Source organism: Mus caroli, chromosome 5 (assembly GCF_900094665.2).
Source record: "Mus caroli chromosome 5, CAROLI_EIJ_v1.1, whole genome shotgun sequence".
NCBI lineage: Eukaryota > Metazoa > Chordata > Mammalia > Rodentia > Muridae > Mus > Mus caroli.
In genome coordinates this window covers 22433295-22448923 of record NC_034574.1, presented here as the reverse complement: position 1 = coordinate 22448923, position 15629 = coordinate 22433295, and the positions used below count along the sequence as shown (strand labels likewise).

At 47.7% G+C, this 15629-nt stretch overlaps 1 protein-coding gene across 3 annotated transcripts in view; it reads left to right on the top strand.

Annotated features, from left to right (window-relative positions):
• Paxip1 (PAX interacting protein 1) overlaps positions 1-15629 on the top strand; it is a 50658-nt gene that overhangs the window by 17911 nt on the left and 17118 nt on the right. For all 3 annotated transcript variants that reach the window (XM_021163784.1, XM_029477698.1, XM_021163785.2), the window contains 7 exons: positions 1467-2087; positions 7475-8177; positions 8538-8632; positions 12087-12182; positions 13697-13834; positions 14304-14425; positions 15157-15341. In XM_021163784.1, coding sequence (XP_021019443.1) covers positions 1467-2087; positions 7475-8177; positions 8538-8632; positions 12087-12182; positions 13697-13834; positions 14304-14425; positions 15157-15341 — 1960 coding nt within the window. The remainder of the gene's footprint in view (positions 1-1466; positions 2088-7474; positions 8178-8537; positions 8633-12086; positions 12183-13696; positions 13835-14303; positions 14426-15156; positions 15342-15629) is intronic.

Below are 15629 nucleotides of genomic sequence, written 5' to 3'. Positions count from 1 at the left end.
CACTAGCCTTGAACTCAGAGATCTGCCTGCATCTATCTCCCAAGCGCTAGGTTTAAAGGTGTGTATATCACTCATACCTGGCTAGGAATTCAGATCTTTTAACCCCCCTGTAAAACTTGCTTACACAAAATACCTGCTGAATTTCCAGTACTTGATGCCCTAAAGGGACCTATCCCATTCCTCTTTCCTTCATTTCTCTTGAGCCAGTTGGGGGTAGACTGAGGTTAAATCTCTGCCAGTGAGGAATAACTATTTTACAGAGCCTTGCCTTCTTGAGGCATGGAAGCATTCTTCCAGCCTGCCATGTCCCTGCCCAGCTGGTGGAGTCCTCATCCCAGCATAAACTGCAGCCGTGGCTGCCCGGGGCTTCTGAAGAGGGATGGGGATGCTAGTTGAGGCCCTATGCATTGTCAGAGAGAAGCAAAGGGATGTAACTTGACTGCACAGTACTTACACACTGTTTTTTAAAGAGACACTTTTATTATTTATGATTCTTCAAGAAGCTTCCCAGAGGCAGGCCCCTACCTCTTACTTTCTTGGCCCTCACTACCTGCTGTGTCTGTCTGCCCTCCTCACTAGGCAGATGCTAGTCACAGCCTACATATGAGGTATTCCCAGATCCTGCTCCTGCCAGGTCTTCTCTAACCTTTTTTGTAGCTATAAGAAAAGACTGGCAAAATCAGCTTAAGGGAGAAACTTTGTCATGGGAGGGAAGTCACAGTGGCAAAGTCACAGTGGCAGGAGCTACTCACATTCTGTGCACAAGTCAGAAGAGAGGAGCACTTGAACGCACACATCAGCACTGCTCAGCTTGTCCTCCCCAGTGTACTGTCAAGGATCCTCTGTTTGGGCATCATCCTGCCCGCTATCAATAGTCTTCTCATATAGGTTAATTATAATCAAGATAATTTCTTACAGAGGTGCCCAGATGCCTGCCTCCTAGGAGCCAAATTGGCACTTAATACTAATATCATACCCTGTTACTTAGTGTTGGTTTTAAGTTGTATTCTTACTGTATGTTTAACTTCTTGGGGGTAGGAGGAGGGCAGCCACACCCTTCTGACCATTCCTAATGCATTGACCTGAAGGCACTTGCCCACAGTTCCCTTAGTGAGTGTCAAGACTGTCTTGGACTGCCAGCTCGGCAAAAAGCATTAATGTGTATAAATAGAGATTTCAGCTCTTTGCTTTATTATTTTCCATAAGATTTCTAGTTCTCTGTATGTACTTGAAATGTTACCTATAAAAGTTGACTTAAACCAACTCTTGTAAGCTTCCTACTTGAGTCAAGGCCCCTTCTTGTGGTGCCTCTTACAGCTCTAGCTCACAGGTACAGGAGTGGGCTTTTCCTCTGGGTAGCATGGCAGGCACATCAGCAGCTCTGTATCTGTAGCCCTCTTAACGCAAATGCATGATTATAGGAAAAGAGCAAAAGCGTCATTTAGTATGTTATGTTTCATTCCTAGGAGAAATACGAGCGTGCTGTGAAAAGAACAAGTATTAAGATTGTCACCCCTGACTGGGTCCTGGACTGTGTGTCTGAGAAGAGGAGGAAGGATGAAGCTTTTTACCATCCACGCCTGATCATCTATGAGGAGGAAGAAGAGGAGGAGGAAGAGGGAGACAACGAGGAGCAGGACTCTCAGAACGAGGGCAGCACTGAGAAGTCCAGTGTGGCCAGCTCTGCAGCGGCCTCCCCTGCTGAGCAGCCGTGCTCTCCCAAGCCCAGGGCTGAGGTGTCCAAAGGAGAGTTGATGTTTGATGACTCTTCTGACTCATCCCCTGAAAAGCAGGAGCGCAGCTTGAACTGGGCCCCTGCTGAAGCCCCACCACTCAACACAGCCCAGCGCAGGCTGCCTCAGGGAAAAGGGCCAGGACTCATTAACCTGTGTGCCAATGTCCCACCTGTGCCAGGGGACATTCTGCCTCCTGACATGCGGGGTAACTTGATGGCCCCTGGACAAAACCTCCAGAGTTCTGAGCGGTCAGAAATACTAGGGACCTGGAGCCCAGCTGTTCGGACGTTGCGAAACATTACAAACAATGCTGATATCCAGCAGATCAACCGGCCATCCAATGTTGCACATGTAAGTCTTGGGAATCTGAAAGCTACCTTAAAGAGTGGGATTTTATGGCCCTTCAGATGAGGTGACTTATAAGTCCCATTTTTGTGTGAATTTCTTTACATTCATGTTAAACAGGCATATGTCACATGGTAACATTTGGGCCAGCAGGGAACCAAATACCTGCTATCCATTACATAAGGCCTTATGGCCCTTTATTCTCCCAGGAGTGAACTTAGTGGGTTTCCTAAAGACCCATGTCTTTGTATGTTGCCCCTATTGATACTTATTATTATGTATTTCAGTGTTAAAGTCACACTGATAGCAGGAAGAATCTTATGAGGGAGGTGATGTCAGTCAGGCTTGAATGGCAGGTGTGGAGAGGACCAAGGTCAGAGTTCTAGGTGAAGCCCAAAGTGGGCAAGGATTTGCTGTCCTCTGAGAACATGAGATGTTGCCTGGGTGGTGTGAGAACTCCAGGGGCTTTGTTATGTGGTCACGGGGAAGGAAGTGTGCACTTCCTTCCTGGGACACTTCATGGAGATGGAGCAGCAGTGAGCTGGAGTTTGGCAGGTGTTATATGAAGACTTAGGAAGGTGAGAGGGGAAGGAAATAGGAAAGGTCCATAAGAGGCTGGAACATGGTGCTGGAGTGGATCCTGGTGAGCGGGCAGAGATTGCACTGCAGTAGAGACTTGAAAGAGCTGCAGGTGTGAGGACTAAAGACCCTTTGGGGTGGTGCCGAGGGAAGATGGTGTGGGCAGGGAGGGAAGTGGGGCCAACAGCACACACTGCTCTCTACTTTTAGAGCAGATGAGACTATGCACGGGTAGAAGAGAACAAGAGAAGAGTCCAGGGTCATGGTGGGAATGCTGGGAACAGCCAGGCATCGGCAGTCAACTCTTCCCATTCAAGAACTGCTGTCTGGTGGCTTCTTTGCTCTGGAAGGGGGTTGTTTGTTTTTTCCTTTTAAAGATGTATTTATTTTACGTATTTTCATGTATGTGGGTACACGTCGCTGTCTTCAGACACACCAGAAGAGGTCATCCAATCCCCATTACCGATGGTTGTGAGCTACCATGTGGCTGCTGGGAATTGAACTCAGGACCTCTCTTAACCGTTGAGCCATCTCTCCAGCCCTGTTCTTTTTTTTTTTTTCCTTTAATGGTTTTCAAGTGTGGTAACAACCTGAGGCAGGACCCAGTGCAATTTAAGGTGGACATAGAGAACTGTGAATGGCCTGGGTGATAATCATTTTGCCAGGCTGGAGAGATGATTCAGTGGTTAAGGTATTGGCTGCTCTTCCAGAGGTCCTGAGTTCAATCCCCAGCAACCACATGGTGGCTCACAACCATATGTAATAGCTTCTGTTGGTTAAAGATGCTTAAAACCTTGTCTGTAGGGTTAATGTGAATGCTGATGGTTGGGATTCTAGAGACAGTGGAGGGGACAGATCCACGCCACTCCAGGCATTCTTAGGTGTTGGGAAGAAAACAGTCAGTTGCTAAGGCAGGGTAGAGATAGGGGGTTATCCAGGTCTGAAGAGAATGGGGGGACTGCCGGATGATTGACTCAGAGACTGGAAGGCAGTACTACTAGGTGTGACCATTACTACGTTAGGGTGGCAACCACAACTTTAACGTGACGTGGGAAATGAGGGAGCTCACAGTGGAGAGAGGGAAGACGAGGGGTAGCTAGATCCCTGTGGAGAGAATGGCAGACAGGAAAGTAGACAGACAGATCCTAGACCATGCCCTTTGGAGGTGTCAAATGTGTATAGTTGACTGACAGGCACATTCTACATTGGTCAAAATCAATTGTAAAATTTGATATATTTGCCCAGATTCCAAGATTCACCCTACAGGCTGGACTTTAGGCTTTTTTTGGTGGTGATTGTGTGGTGAGAACTGGCCATGTTGGGCCTGGAGTTGGCTGTGTGGTCAAGAGGATGTATGGCATGCTCTTGCCGAGTTCCTGCCTTTGATTCCCAGCACTTATGTGCCCCTTACGGCCATTGTAACTCCAGTCCCATGTTATCTACCACCCTCTTTTACTCTCAACAGTCACTGTGTGCATGCTATATAGGCACACATGCCAGCAAAACAACCATTTTCATAATAACCAAACAAAAAACTGGCCTAGTGTACAGAAACTGTAGCACCTTTAGGAATGAAGCCTCTGGTAGCCCAAGGTTCCACAGCCTGTTTGACTGTCTCTGTTCCCTCCCAGATGTCAAGTGACTGTTGACAAGCCAGATTTGTGCCTTTGTGACTGAGCACAGCATTTCACTGTGTCTGGGAAGCTGTGGAGTTGAGGGGGCCTCAGAGCTGACATAGCAGGCATGTCTGCTTGTGAGGAAGCATGCTTGGGGGTAGGGGCTACTGGACTTCACAGAAGGTGGGTATTCCAGCCTGAGTTTGAAGGGTATACCACCCTGCCTTCCTGAATATAAGTGTCCAGGAGGCAGGAGCCATGTGGCCCCACAGCCACAAAGAGGCTGGGTCTTGGAGAGCAGTGAAGGACAGCAGGAAGGGTGTTGGAAAGTTAATAGGCCTAGTGGCAGTTTGAAAGATATATTGGTCAGTAGGCTGGATGGAGGCAGAGAGGACGGACATTTCTGGCCTCAGGTCTTGAGAGAGGGCAACAGCACCTGGAGGAGAGATTAGAAGGTGAGCAAGCTCTCGGGAGCAGACTTGGGCTGCACAGGTGGATTTATATTCTGGTGGAACTCCGGAGGTAGTGTTTAAAAGAGGGGAGTTGAGAGTTGCTGCTGTAGGTAGCATGGCTACATGGCCAGTCCCTGGGACTCTTCTTCTCCCTTGGGTCCCTCAGGTTGCTTTGTTCTCAGTTTGGGGCAGATGAGATAGGAGGGAGGATGCTTGTCTCCACCACTGTTGTTAGTGGCTGTCCTTGCCTGGCCAGGTTCTCCTGACTTCCTATTGTTTCTTCTTGTGCACTGTTTCTTCTATGGTACGGTAACATTTCAGCCTTTGCTTCTAAGCTGAGGGCAGGGACATGTCTGCCCTTCTTTTTGTTTTTGTTTTTTTTTTTGAGGCAGAGTTTCTCACACAGCTCTTGCTGTACTAGAACTCTCTCTGTAGACCAGGGTGGCCTCGAGCTCAGCGCTACACCTGCCTCTGCCTTCCAGGTACACTACCACTGCTGGCTTCCTTCCATCATTTTACCATATGACTTCCTCACAAAGTCTGCTGCATTCTACTGATCTCTCACAACCAGAAGTTGGTCCAGAGGGCCTGCCTGGCTGCAGATTCTCCCATGCTTGCCCTGGCAGCAGCTCCTGTGTTGCGAGACATCTCTTCAGGGTCCTTGTGCGGAGGACACTAGTGTGGCAGATGGCTGCTTTGCCTATTCATGTGACAGGCCATCTCTGCAACTGTCCCATCTGTTGCCTCTTGTTTGAGGAAGGAGAGTCAACAGCTGTAATGATTTCTCAGGAAGCCGTCCATTCTAAGTACTGTTTTTGGTACTGCCTATGTTTGCATACAAAACAAAAGCAAAAAGAGACTGCTTTCATGAACCTTATTCTTTTTTTATAGGTTTTTTTTTTAAGATTTATTTATTTATTATATGTAAATACACTGTGACTGTCTTCAGACACACCAGAAGAGGGTGTCAGATCTTGTTACCGGTGGTTGTGAGCCACCATATGGTTGCTGGGATTTGAACTCATGACCTTCAGAAGAGCAGTCGGTGCTTTTACCCGTTGAGCCATCTCACCAGCCCATGAACCTTATTCTTATTTTTTGAGATTTTAATGTAATTACATCATTTTCCATTTTCCTTCCTCCAAACCCTCTCACATCCCCCTGTCCTCTTTAAATTCATGACTTCTTTTCCATTCATTGTTGTTAACATCTGTGTGTGCACACCTAAATAGATATAACCTGCTTAGTCTGTATGCTGTTTGTATGTTTGCATGTTTAAGACCTGACCATTTGGTATGGGATAACCAGTGGCTCTGCTTTTCCCTGGGGAAGACTACTGCTCTCAGCTTTCCTTGGTTGCCTGTAGTTTTTTGTGTAGGGTTGAGACTTCGTGAGCTTGATAATATTTTCTGTATCATTCCAGTTTTAATATATGTGCTGCTAAAGTGAACATTATTCATTTTTTAAAAATCTTTGCATGTAGGTGCATGTTTATACACGTGTGTGGATGTGCTTGTACTACAGCGTTTATATGGAAGTCAGAGCAAGACGTTAAGTGTCAGGTCCTGTCTTCCTGTTTGGCACAGAGTCTTGTTCACTGCTATGTGCTGGTCTGTGTGACCAAGAGCTTCCTTATATCTCTAGTCTTTGCCTCCCTTCTCCCTGTAAGAGCATTGAGATTGAATGTTCATGTACTCTTGTGCCTGCCTCTTATGTGGGTTCTGGAGGTCAGAGCTCTGGTTGTCAGACTGGCATGCATACTCCCCAACACCTTCCTCCTCTTCTTCTTTCTCCTCCTCCTCCTCCTCCTCCTCATCATCATCATCATCATCATTACAGCAAGAAAAATAATAATTATCTTGTGTAGCTCAGGCTAGCCCTGAACTCCCTTTGTAGCCAGGGGTGACCGTGAACTCATTATGCTTGGTCCTCCATTTTCCAAGTCTTGGAATTACAAGTCTATACCATCAAGCCCAGCTATCATTTGCCTTTAAGTACACCTTTAGCTAGAATCCCTCCATCCCTTTTCTATGTTACATCCACTGCCCAGGACAAGGTGCAGTGCAAGAGGAACAGGTGTAGCTGTGGCCTGAGTTGCTTTGGTGGTAATAGTGGATCCCCTGCCTCATCTGAGTAGAGGTAACTCCTAGAAGCAGGAAGACATAGAACATGGCTCCACCTGTGGAGAGACCTGAGCCAAAGCTGCCACTTTCTACTGCACCCTAGTCAGTCAGAAGCAGAGCAGGATAGGGAGGAGGGAATTGCTGGGGAGATTGCCTCATTCCTTGTAGCCCAGGCTGCTCTGGCCCACACAAGACCAAATACTGCCACTTGTTTATTTTGTTATTCTGTCCCTGTTCTCTAAGATGCAGCAGCTCTGTGAGTCAGTGCCCCCAGTGTGTGTATGTGTGGGGTGGAAGGTGGAGGGGGTGGGAGGTAGGGATTGGGTTTGTCTCTGTACAGTGGGTTCCAGGGCTTGAACTCAGGTTGTTAGGCTTGGGTAGCAAGCACTCTACCTGGGAACATCTCCTGTGTTTGTTAGTCTATTTTCTGTTTTATAATTGGGTGTCCTGCTCTCTGGATGTTGAATACAAAGTATACATGTGAGAGCAGTGTGGTGTTGCTGTCTGGTCTCCATTTTGTAACAGTTTGGCATATCAGCCACATGAATGCACTGTCACTGTTACTCGCTTAGGAGCCTGTAGTGCCTCTCAGCAAGCAACTTGGCCCTCTTTTTGTTTTCTAGATCTTACAATCCCTTTCAGCACCCACAAAAAGCCTAGAGCAGCAGGTGGCCCGTGGCCAGCAGGGACACCCCAATGCCAGTGCTGTGCTGTTTGGCCAGGCTAAAGGTGCTCCCGAGACACACATGTTGCAGCAGCACCACCCTCCCCAGCAGCCTCAGCAGCAGCACCCAGCCCTGCACCTCCAGCCCCAGATCATGCAGCTCCAGCAGCAGCAGCAGCAGCAGCAGCAGCAGCAGCAGCAGCCCCAGCCCTACCCCCAGCCTCCATCACATCAGTTCCCGCAGCAAGTCCATCAGCATCAGTTCTCTCAGCAGCAGCTCCAGTTTCCACAGCAACCATTACACCCTCAGCAGCAGTTGCATCGCCCTCAACAGCAGCTGCAGCCATTTCAGCAGCAGCATGCCCTGCAACAGCAGATCCAGCAGTTGCAGCAGCAGCAGCTCCAGCATCACCAGTTAGCACAGCTCCAGCAACAGCAGCAACAGCAGCACAACCTTCTCCAGCAGCAGCAACAACAGCAGCAGCTCCAACGCTTGCAGCAGCAGCAGCAGATGCAGAATCAAGCAGCACACTTGAGCCAAGCGTCCCAGGCACTACAGCACCAGGTTCTACCCCAGCAGCCCCTGCAGCTGTCCCTGCAGCCCCCACCTCAGCAACAGCAGCAGCAGCAGCAGCTTTTTGGACATGACCCAGCAGTGGAGAGTTAGTACTGGTTCCTATTTTCTCACAAGTTACAAGCTTGCATAAGAGCATGGCGCCTATCAAGTAACTATGGCTCATGGAGTGAATCTCATACCTGTTGAACAGGCATTACGAGATAATTATGGCTCTTTGTTTTTGCACACACTGCAGTGAGGACCAGTGTTCACAGAGTATGAAGGCTGCCTCAGGACCAGTGCTGAGGATTTAGTGCTTAGACCTAAATTATGTCTTGTTTTTAATGATCTGGTTTTTAGATTGATTAGTATATTTGTAGCAACTTTCCAGATGTAGTTAGACTATGGATTCAATCTAAACTCATCAAAATGCACTTTTAATTTATGTTCGTGTCTGTTATTCTAGTTCCAGAAGAAAGCTTCTTGCTAGGATGTGTGTTTGCAATTGCGGACTATCCTGAGCAGATGTCGGATAAGCAGCTGCTGGCCACCTGGAAAAGGGTGAGTTGGGGAAGCTGAGGGCTGTGTGTGTGATGGCCTGGTTGGGTTGGCTTCCATGTGTGCACTTTGGTGGGCAGGGAGGGGTGCCCCCCTCAGTGCTGCCCTCCATGGGAGGTGCCCATCACTTTCTGGACTTGTGTTGCTTAGGTACCAGATGGAGTGTTAGACTTGCTGGTTCTTAGAACTCCTTCGGGGTAATGGTTATGTGTAATTGTGGAATGATAGTCCATATAGTTTTCTTTTTATTTGTTCTTTGTTATGGATGAAAAAGAAAACTTTGAAAAGTCTTCCTTGCAATCATGCTACAAATCAAAATGGAGCAATCCCTTTCTCTCCCTGCTTTACATAGAAACCAAGTTCAGGATAGAAGCATAGCTGGACTGTTCCTTGCTGTAAGCATTGCTGGTGTTTAAACCTCTGCCAGATGCCAAGTGTGCAGCAAGACGGTAATGTTGAATTGGGAGAGGCTGGGCAAGGGTTAGACAGAGCTATGTTAAAGCCGATAGAGGTGATCCATGTGTCCACAGGAGAACTTAGAGCAAGGATAGGAGGGGGTGACTCAGTCAGAGCAGCCTGATAAAGGTGAACCTGCAGCAGTAGTGGGGACTGTCATCAGTCTCATCCTGGCCAGTTCTTGAGTAAGGGAGAACAAGAGACAAAGGCTGTCTGTCTTCCAATACTTGATGCTGTGGCAGTGAAATTTGGATTTTTTCTTACAAGCCATATAGAAAAGGGGTGAATGGACTAGTTAGAGGCTGTGTTGTGTGGTAAGGTATAGACTCTGGGCTCACCAGGAGGGGGAATGGTAGACCAGCCAGGAGAGGATGATGCCTAAAGATAGGGAGCAGTGAAGTGGGGCATGGAGAAGCTTCATGAATAGGTAGAGCCAGAATCCAAGATTGTGGAACAGTAAAGTTTGGTATTTCATATGCTTGTTTGAGGTAGAGTCTCTAGAACTTGTGCTTGAATTCCAAAAGATCACTCTGAACAACTTCTTTCAGCCACTTGATTAAAAGTATATGTTACCACCCCCAGTTTGCAGGGTGCAGGGAATTGATCCATGGGCCTCTTATATGTTGGACAAGCTTTTGTTAGCCAAGCCAACACTCCTTCCCAGTTGGTTTGGCCTCCTCAAGTTGGCTTGAAGGCTTTTTGGTCTTTTCCTGATTTTTGCCTTCTCTTACTCTCAAGAAGCAAGAGGCCCAGCATTGTGCCAAGCCCCCAGCCCTGCAACACCACGTGATGGCAGTTGGGACAGAGAAGGGAAGAGAGCTGTCAAGAACAGCTTACCCCAATGGAGACACTGGCAGACTAAGCAGGGGGAGAGCAGTGCTGGAGCAGGGGACAGTTCAGGGCACTTGAAAAACTAGAGGCTGGACTGGCAAGATGGCTCAGTGGGTAAGAACACTGACTGCTCTTCTGAAGGTCCTGAGTTCAAGTCCCAGCAACCACATGGTGGCTCACAACCATCTGTAATGGGATCTGACGCCCTCTTCTGGTGCATCTGAAGACAGCTACAAGTACTTAATGATAATAAATAAATTTTTGGGCCAGAGCGAGTGGGAAAACCCGGAGCGAGTGGGACTGACTAGGGCAAGCAGAGGCCCTAAATTCAATAAATCCCAACAACCACATGAAAGCTCACAACTATCTGTACAGCTATAGTGTACTCATAAACATTAAATAAATAAATAAATAAATAAATAAATAAATAAATATATCTTTAAAAAGAAAAACTAGAGGCTTATTGAAGGGAGACTGTGATCAAGGCCAGGACATGGTCTATGGCTCAGCATAGCATGTGAAGCCAGTATTAGTTGAGGGTGGCGCTTTCTGAGTCTAGCACTCTGCAGCCTGCCTACCACATGAATGTGGGAACAGAGTAAGGATGAGTGCAGGTGTCCAGCTCAGAGTGCTCACCTCCTCCATACCTCTCCTAGAAGCCACTAATCCAGCAAGGGGTACATGGCAGCGAAGGAATAGGAGTTCTTGGGTGAGTATGAAGGGAACTCCAAGTAGATGTGAAACAGAACCAAAGAGTTGGCAGGTCAGACAAGGAAGATTGTTTGCTCTTGCTGAGGAAGCCAGTGAAGGTTCTACTTCCCTCCTGGGTAACTCCTAAAAAGGCTTGAGGGAGTGCTTGCTATACCCTGGGCTAGCCAGGGTCCCACCCTATGGGGCCTTCCACTGTGTGAGTGGCCGTAATACAGCAGTGACTCTTTCCTCTTCTTTGAGTGACTCAAGACCAAGAGCGTGTGGCGGAGCCTCTGGCAATGTGGGAGGGAAACCCTGAGGATATGTGTTTTGAATGCATACTTTAAAAGCACCTCACATTTCTCTGAAGAGTTTAGGAGTGAGGTTGGGTAGAATACTTTCAAGACAGCATATGTACTGGTGGAATGAAGGTCGTGGTTAGCACCAGGAAACAAAGCCTACACTAGGAGGAACATTTGTCTTAGGTGCCATGGGGAGTTCTTGGCCACCTGGATGCCTTGGCCTTCACACAGGAACATCACTGGGTAATGTGTAAGATCAGAAAGCAGCGAAATAGCACAGCATTTGTGAATTAGAATATATTAGTAATTATCAGAAGACACAACTCAGGCAGTGGAAAGCAGATGAAGCAAGGAGCTGCTGGCTCTGTCACAAACTTACAAACAGTTAAAATAAAAAGAAACACTGCATTTCAAGGTGGCAAGTGAAGGGAGACCAGGTCTTTCTTGGGGTTAAGCTTACATTTTAGCTGGTGTGCTGTAATGTTCAGTTTTCTGTGGTGATGGCTGATACTGAGGGTGTAAAACTCACAGCAGGATAGAATGGTCCCTTCTCCAAAACTCGCGTGTGCGTGCATATGTATATGTATGTGTGCATGCTCATGTGTGTGCTCACACCAGCCACAAGCATGTACTGCTTGTTGAGGCTCAAGACGTTGGATCCCTTGAAGCTAGAGATTCAGGCAGATGAAGAAGTGCTGGGAGCCAGACTTGGGTTCTCTCAAAGAGCAGTACTCATTCATCTCTGCTGAGCCATCTCTCCAGTCCATCAGTTATATTTTGATATTCTGATGTGACTTTTTGATACAGTGTGAAGGTTTGTTGGGGTGGTGGATCTGCTCTGAGAGCATTTGGTAGTTAGTGGAGACACCAGTGGTTTCCATTGTGAAGTCAGATCTATTGGACACTGTATGCCGCCCAGGCAGTTCTGCAACACACTCCACGGACCAAAATGTCCACAGTGCTGGGGTGAAGAAGCTCAGTTTTAAGCAAAACCGTTGCACTCCTGTTTCTTTGAAATGACTGAATGGTATAGTGTTACTCTGAGTGCTGGGGGAGATTCTGCGAATGGGGAGTGAAGCATGCCAGGGTCATCTGGCTTCTGGTCATAGCTGACTGAATTGAAATCACAGTTGGTAATAGTCTGAAGTGGTGACAGGTTTGCTGGGTCTTTTGTATAGATAATCCAGGCACATGGTGGCACTGTGGACCCCACTTTCACAAGCCGATGTACACACCTCCTCTGCGCGAGTCAAGTCAGTAGTATGTACACACAGGTAAGAACAGCTGGCCACCCTGGTTGGGAGGATGCCACAGTGTTATATTCATCCCTAGAAGCAAGTGCTTGCTGTGTGTACTTGTGGAACAGAGTGTCATGTTGTTGTGGGAAATTGTAAAAAAGATTGGCAATTTCCTGCACTATACCCAACTACTCTCTGCCCATGGTCCCGCTGCCTCTAGGCTAGCCTCTGTGTGGGCATTCTTCCTAGCTCCTGTTTGCCTGCCTCAGAGCTGCCCGTTCCTTCTCAGCCATCTACCCACTGTGGTCAGTAGTCCCAAACTTCAGTAACCTGGTTAAATCAAAACTCTAGAAGTCAGATTTGTATAACAATAAATTCTCAATTCATAAGATCCCCACACACTTTCAGAGCCAGTTGATAATGATATAAGCTGCCCACCTAGATTAGACAAGTTATCCCAGTTATTCTATCCTTTTATGAGATTATAACTACCTGTGGCAATTTAAAGCAATGTGAATCTGGATCATCTTCCTCTTCTTCCGAAATCTTCCTTTTTTCTCCCTCTCCTCCTCCCCTGTCCCCATCTCTGAAACTCTTCTCTCTGCCTCCCTTTTCCCTGTCCAATCACAGGCTTCTTGTTGTATTAATATTTAAAGTGATTGGACAGGGAAAATTCTGCTACATCATGTGATCCCAGCAGCCTTGACTGAATCATGTAGCAGAGTCCAAGATTGTAAACTTTCGATCCCTTTATCTTTACCGTAAAGAGGCAGGTATCATTGTGCCAGGGAATCAGACTGAAGATCATGCACGTTAGACAAGTGAACTACAAACATACCATCTCACAGTTCTTGGAATCTTCCAAAGAATATTTTCCTGCCTCCAAAATTAAAAAAGCCACTTTGGTGGGGTAGATACTATTGTGGACAGCTTTGGGCAATAGAGAGGGAATGGGACGTTCCAAGCAGAGGCAGACAAAATGAGACACCCTCCTAGTCACCACCAGATGGGATTTGGTACCATCAGGGGCTTTACATGCAAGGGCACCTGAGGCCAAGACCCAAGAGAGCAAGTAGTTAGCCCTAGGCGGTAAGCCCCCCATCGTCGGTCGCCTCTTTCCCTGAGGCTTTGATTTCTCCTCTTGGTTAAAAAATCTTCCTGCGCGTTGACAGATGAATGCTAATAGATATGTGCACAGACTTTAGGAGCACCCTGTTAGGTCCTGTGACCTACTCTGGACTGTGCACCTCATCTGTGGTTAATTTTAAGAGGGTGTTATATGTTTGTATGTAGGGGATTGGGTGTCTCTTTGTGGGGGGATTGTGCCGTGTCGTTCCTGACTGATTTTTCTTTTAGGCTTAATTTTAACCTTGTGTGTGTTTCTTTGTGGGTGCTTGAAACATGTAGGTGCCCTGTGAGCCTTAGATCCCCTGGAGGTAGAATCTTCAATTTTCTTGCTTTGGGAAGGTGGCCCCAAATTGTACAAGCCAACCATTCTGTAGGCCAATAGCAAAGAGCTAGAGACAACATAATTGTTGTTTGTTTGCCAGGCACTACGGGAGAGAAAGCGGTGTGTCACTGCACACTGGCTCAACACAGTGCTGAAGAAGAAGAAGCTGATGCCCCCTCATCGAGCCCTGCATTTCCCGGTGGCGTTCCCACCTGGGGGCAAACCCTGTTCACAGCATGTGAGGCCATCCCCTTTCCCACTTGACATTCCACAGTTCTGTCCCAGACCCCTGTATTGCCTTTCACCCCTGTGTGCCATGGATATGGTAGTAGTGCCTGGCACAAGATATGTCATTTTCTCTTGCCGACACTTCAAAACCTAGGATGAGTCACCCACTGTTAGATAGAACTGGTGGGTACTTGCCACCAGTTGACCCAGAGCCTGGATCATTGAGAAGAATAAAGACCTACCCTGTGTGTGTGCCCAGCATAGTAACCTGAAATCACCTGGGCAATGTTGCACAGATGCCAGAAGTCCTGCCCTGTGAGAGAAGCCGCAGGATGCCGTGTGCTTCATGTGCCATCTGTGACGTTACTCTTGAGATGCTTTAAGAGACGATAGTTCCAGAGACATCCCTCCTACTGTAGGATCGTGACAGAGCAGTCAGAGCCATTTGTGTGGTATTTCATTTGCTCTTTTCTCCCCAGATTATCTCTGTGACTGGATTTGTTGACAATGACAGAGATGACCTGAAGTTAATGGCATACCTGGCAGGTGCCAAGTACACAGGGTACCTGTGCCGTAGCAACACAGTCCTCATCTGTAAAGAGTAAGCTGGGCTTGGAAGTTGTTTCAGTCCTGCTCGCCCCCAATGGCGAGGGATGTAGATAGTTGGGTGGTTTGGGTGGTTTGGGGGAGGCATGGCCTCTTATAAGCCAAGCTTCTGGCAATCTCCTGCCTACAGCCCCCTAATGCTGGGATCCCAGGCATGCACCACCACTCCTAGCAGCAGTCCTTCCTTAATCCATCATAGTTTTGTGTGATTTCAAGTGTGCAAGACCAGAAGAGACTGACACAAAGGCCTCTGAGTGTCCGTCTTCCCAGTTTACTGCCGGCTTACTACTCTTCAGTGCCTTCAGGCTTTCTTGGGTGGTGGTGGTGGCTGTTTGAAGTGGGGTCTCTAAGTAGTCCTGGAACTCTGTGTACATCAGGGTGGTCTTGAACTCACAGAAATTGATCTGCCTCTGTCCTGGCTTTGTCTGCATTTTTTAAAGGCATTGGTATTGACAGCACTGCCAGCAGGGCAGCTGTGAAGACTTGACTAGGTGAATAGATGAAATAATAAACTTGAACTGATGAGTTTAGATACCTGGAATAGAGTCAGATCAGAGCCTGACCCAGTTGGAGCCCTGATACCCTTGGTGGGCAGCTTGGATTGCTGGCAGTGTTGCTGAAACATGCCTGCCACTTTCATTAGTTTTATTAGCTTTTTTGAAAATAGACAAAACTTCATAGTAAGATGAAACTAACATTGAGTAAATGTGTTTCCTCACAAAAAAGACCAAGCGGCTTGAAGTATGAAAAGGCCAAAGAGTGGAGGATCCCATGTGTGAATGCACAGTGGCTGGGGGACATTCTGCTGGGGAACTTTGAGGCCCTGCGGCAAGTGCAGTACAGCCGGTACACCGCCTTCAACATGCCGGACCCCTTCGTTCCCACTCCACACTTGGTCTTGGGTCTTCTAGGTCAGTGGCAGTTGATGTGCCCTCAAGCCTGCATACATAGCTGCTTCCTTTAGTCCCTCTGCTTAGCTGCACTTCCTCCCATGCTGCCCCACTTCTACATGATGTGGTTGTGGGTTTGTTCTGTCTGAGAAGCTCTCCTCCTCACTGTCACTCCCTGATGGTGTCCTGCCCCATGTGTGCTCAGCCCTTTGATACTGTACAACCCTCAGGGGAGGACTGCCCCACAGAGGATAGAGGATATAAGATGACTGTACAACCCTCAGGGGAGGACTGCCCCACAGAGGATAG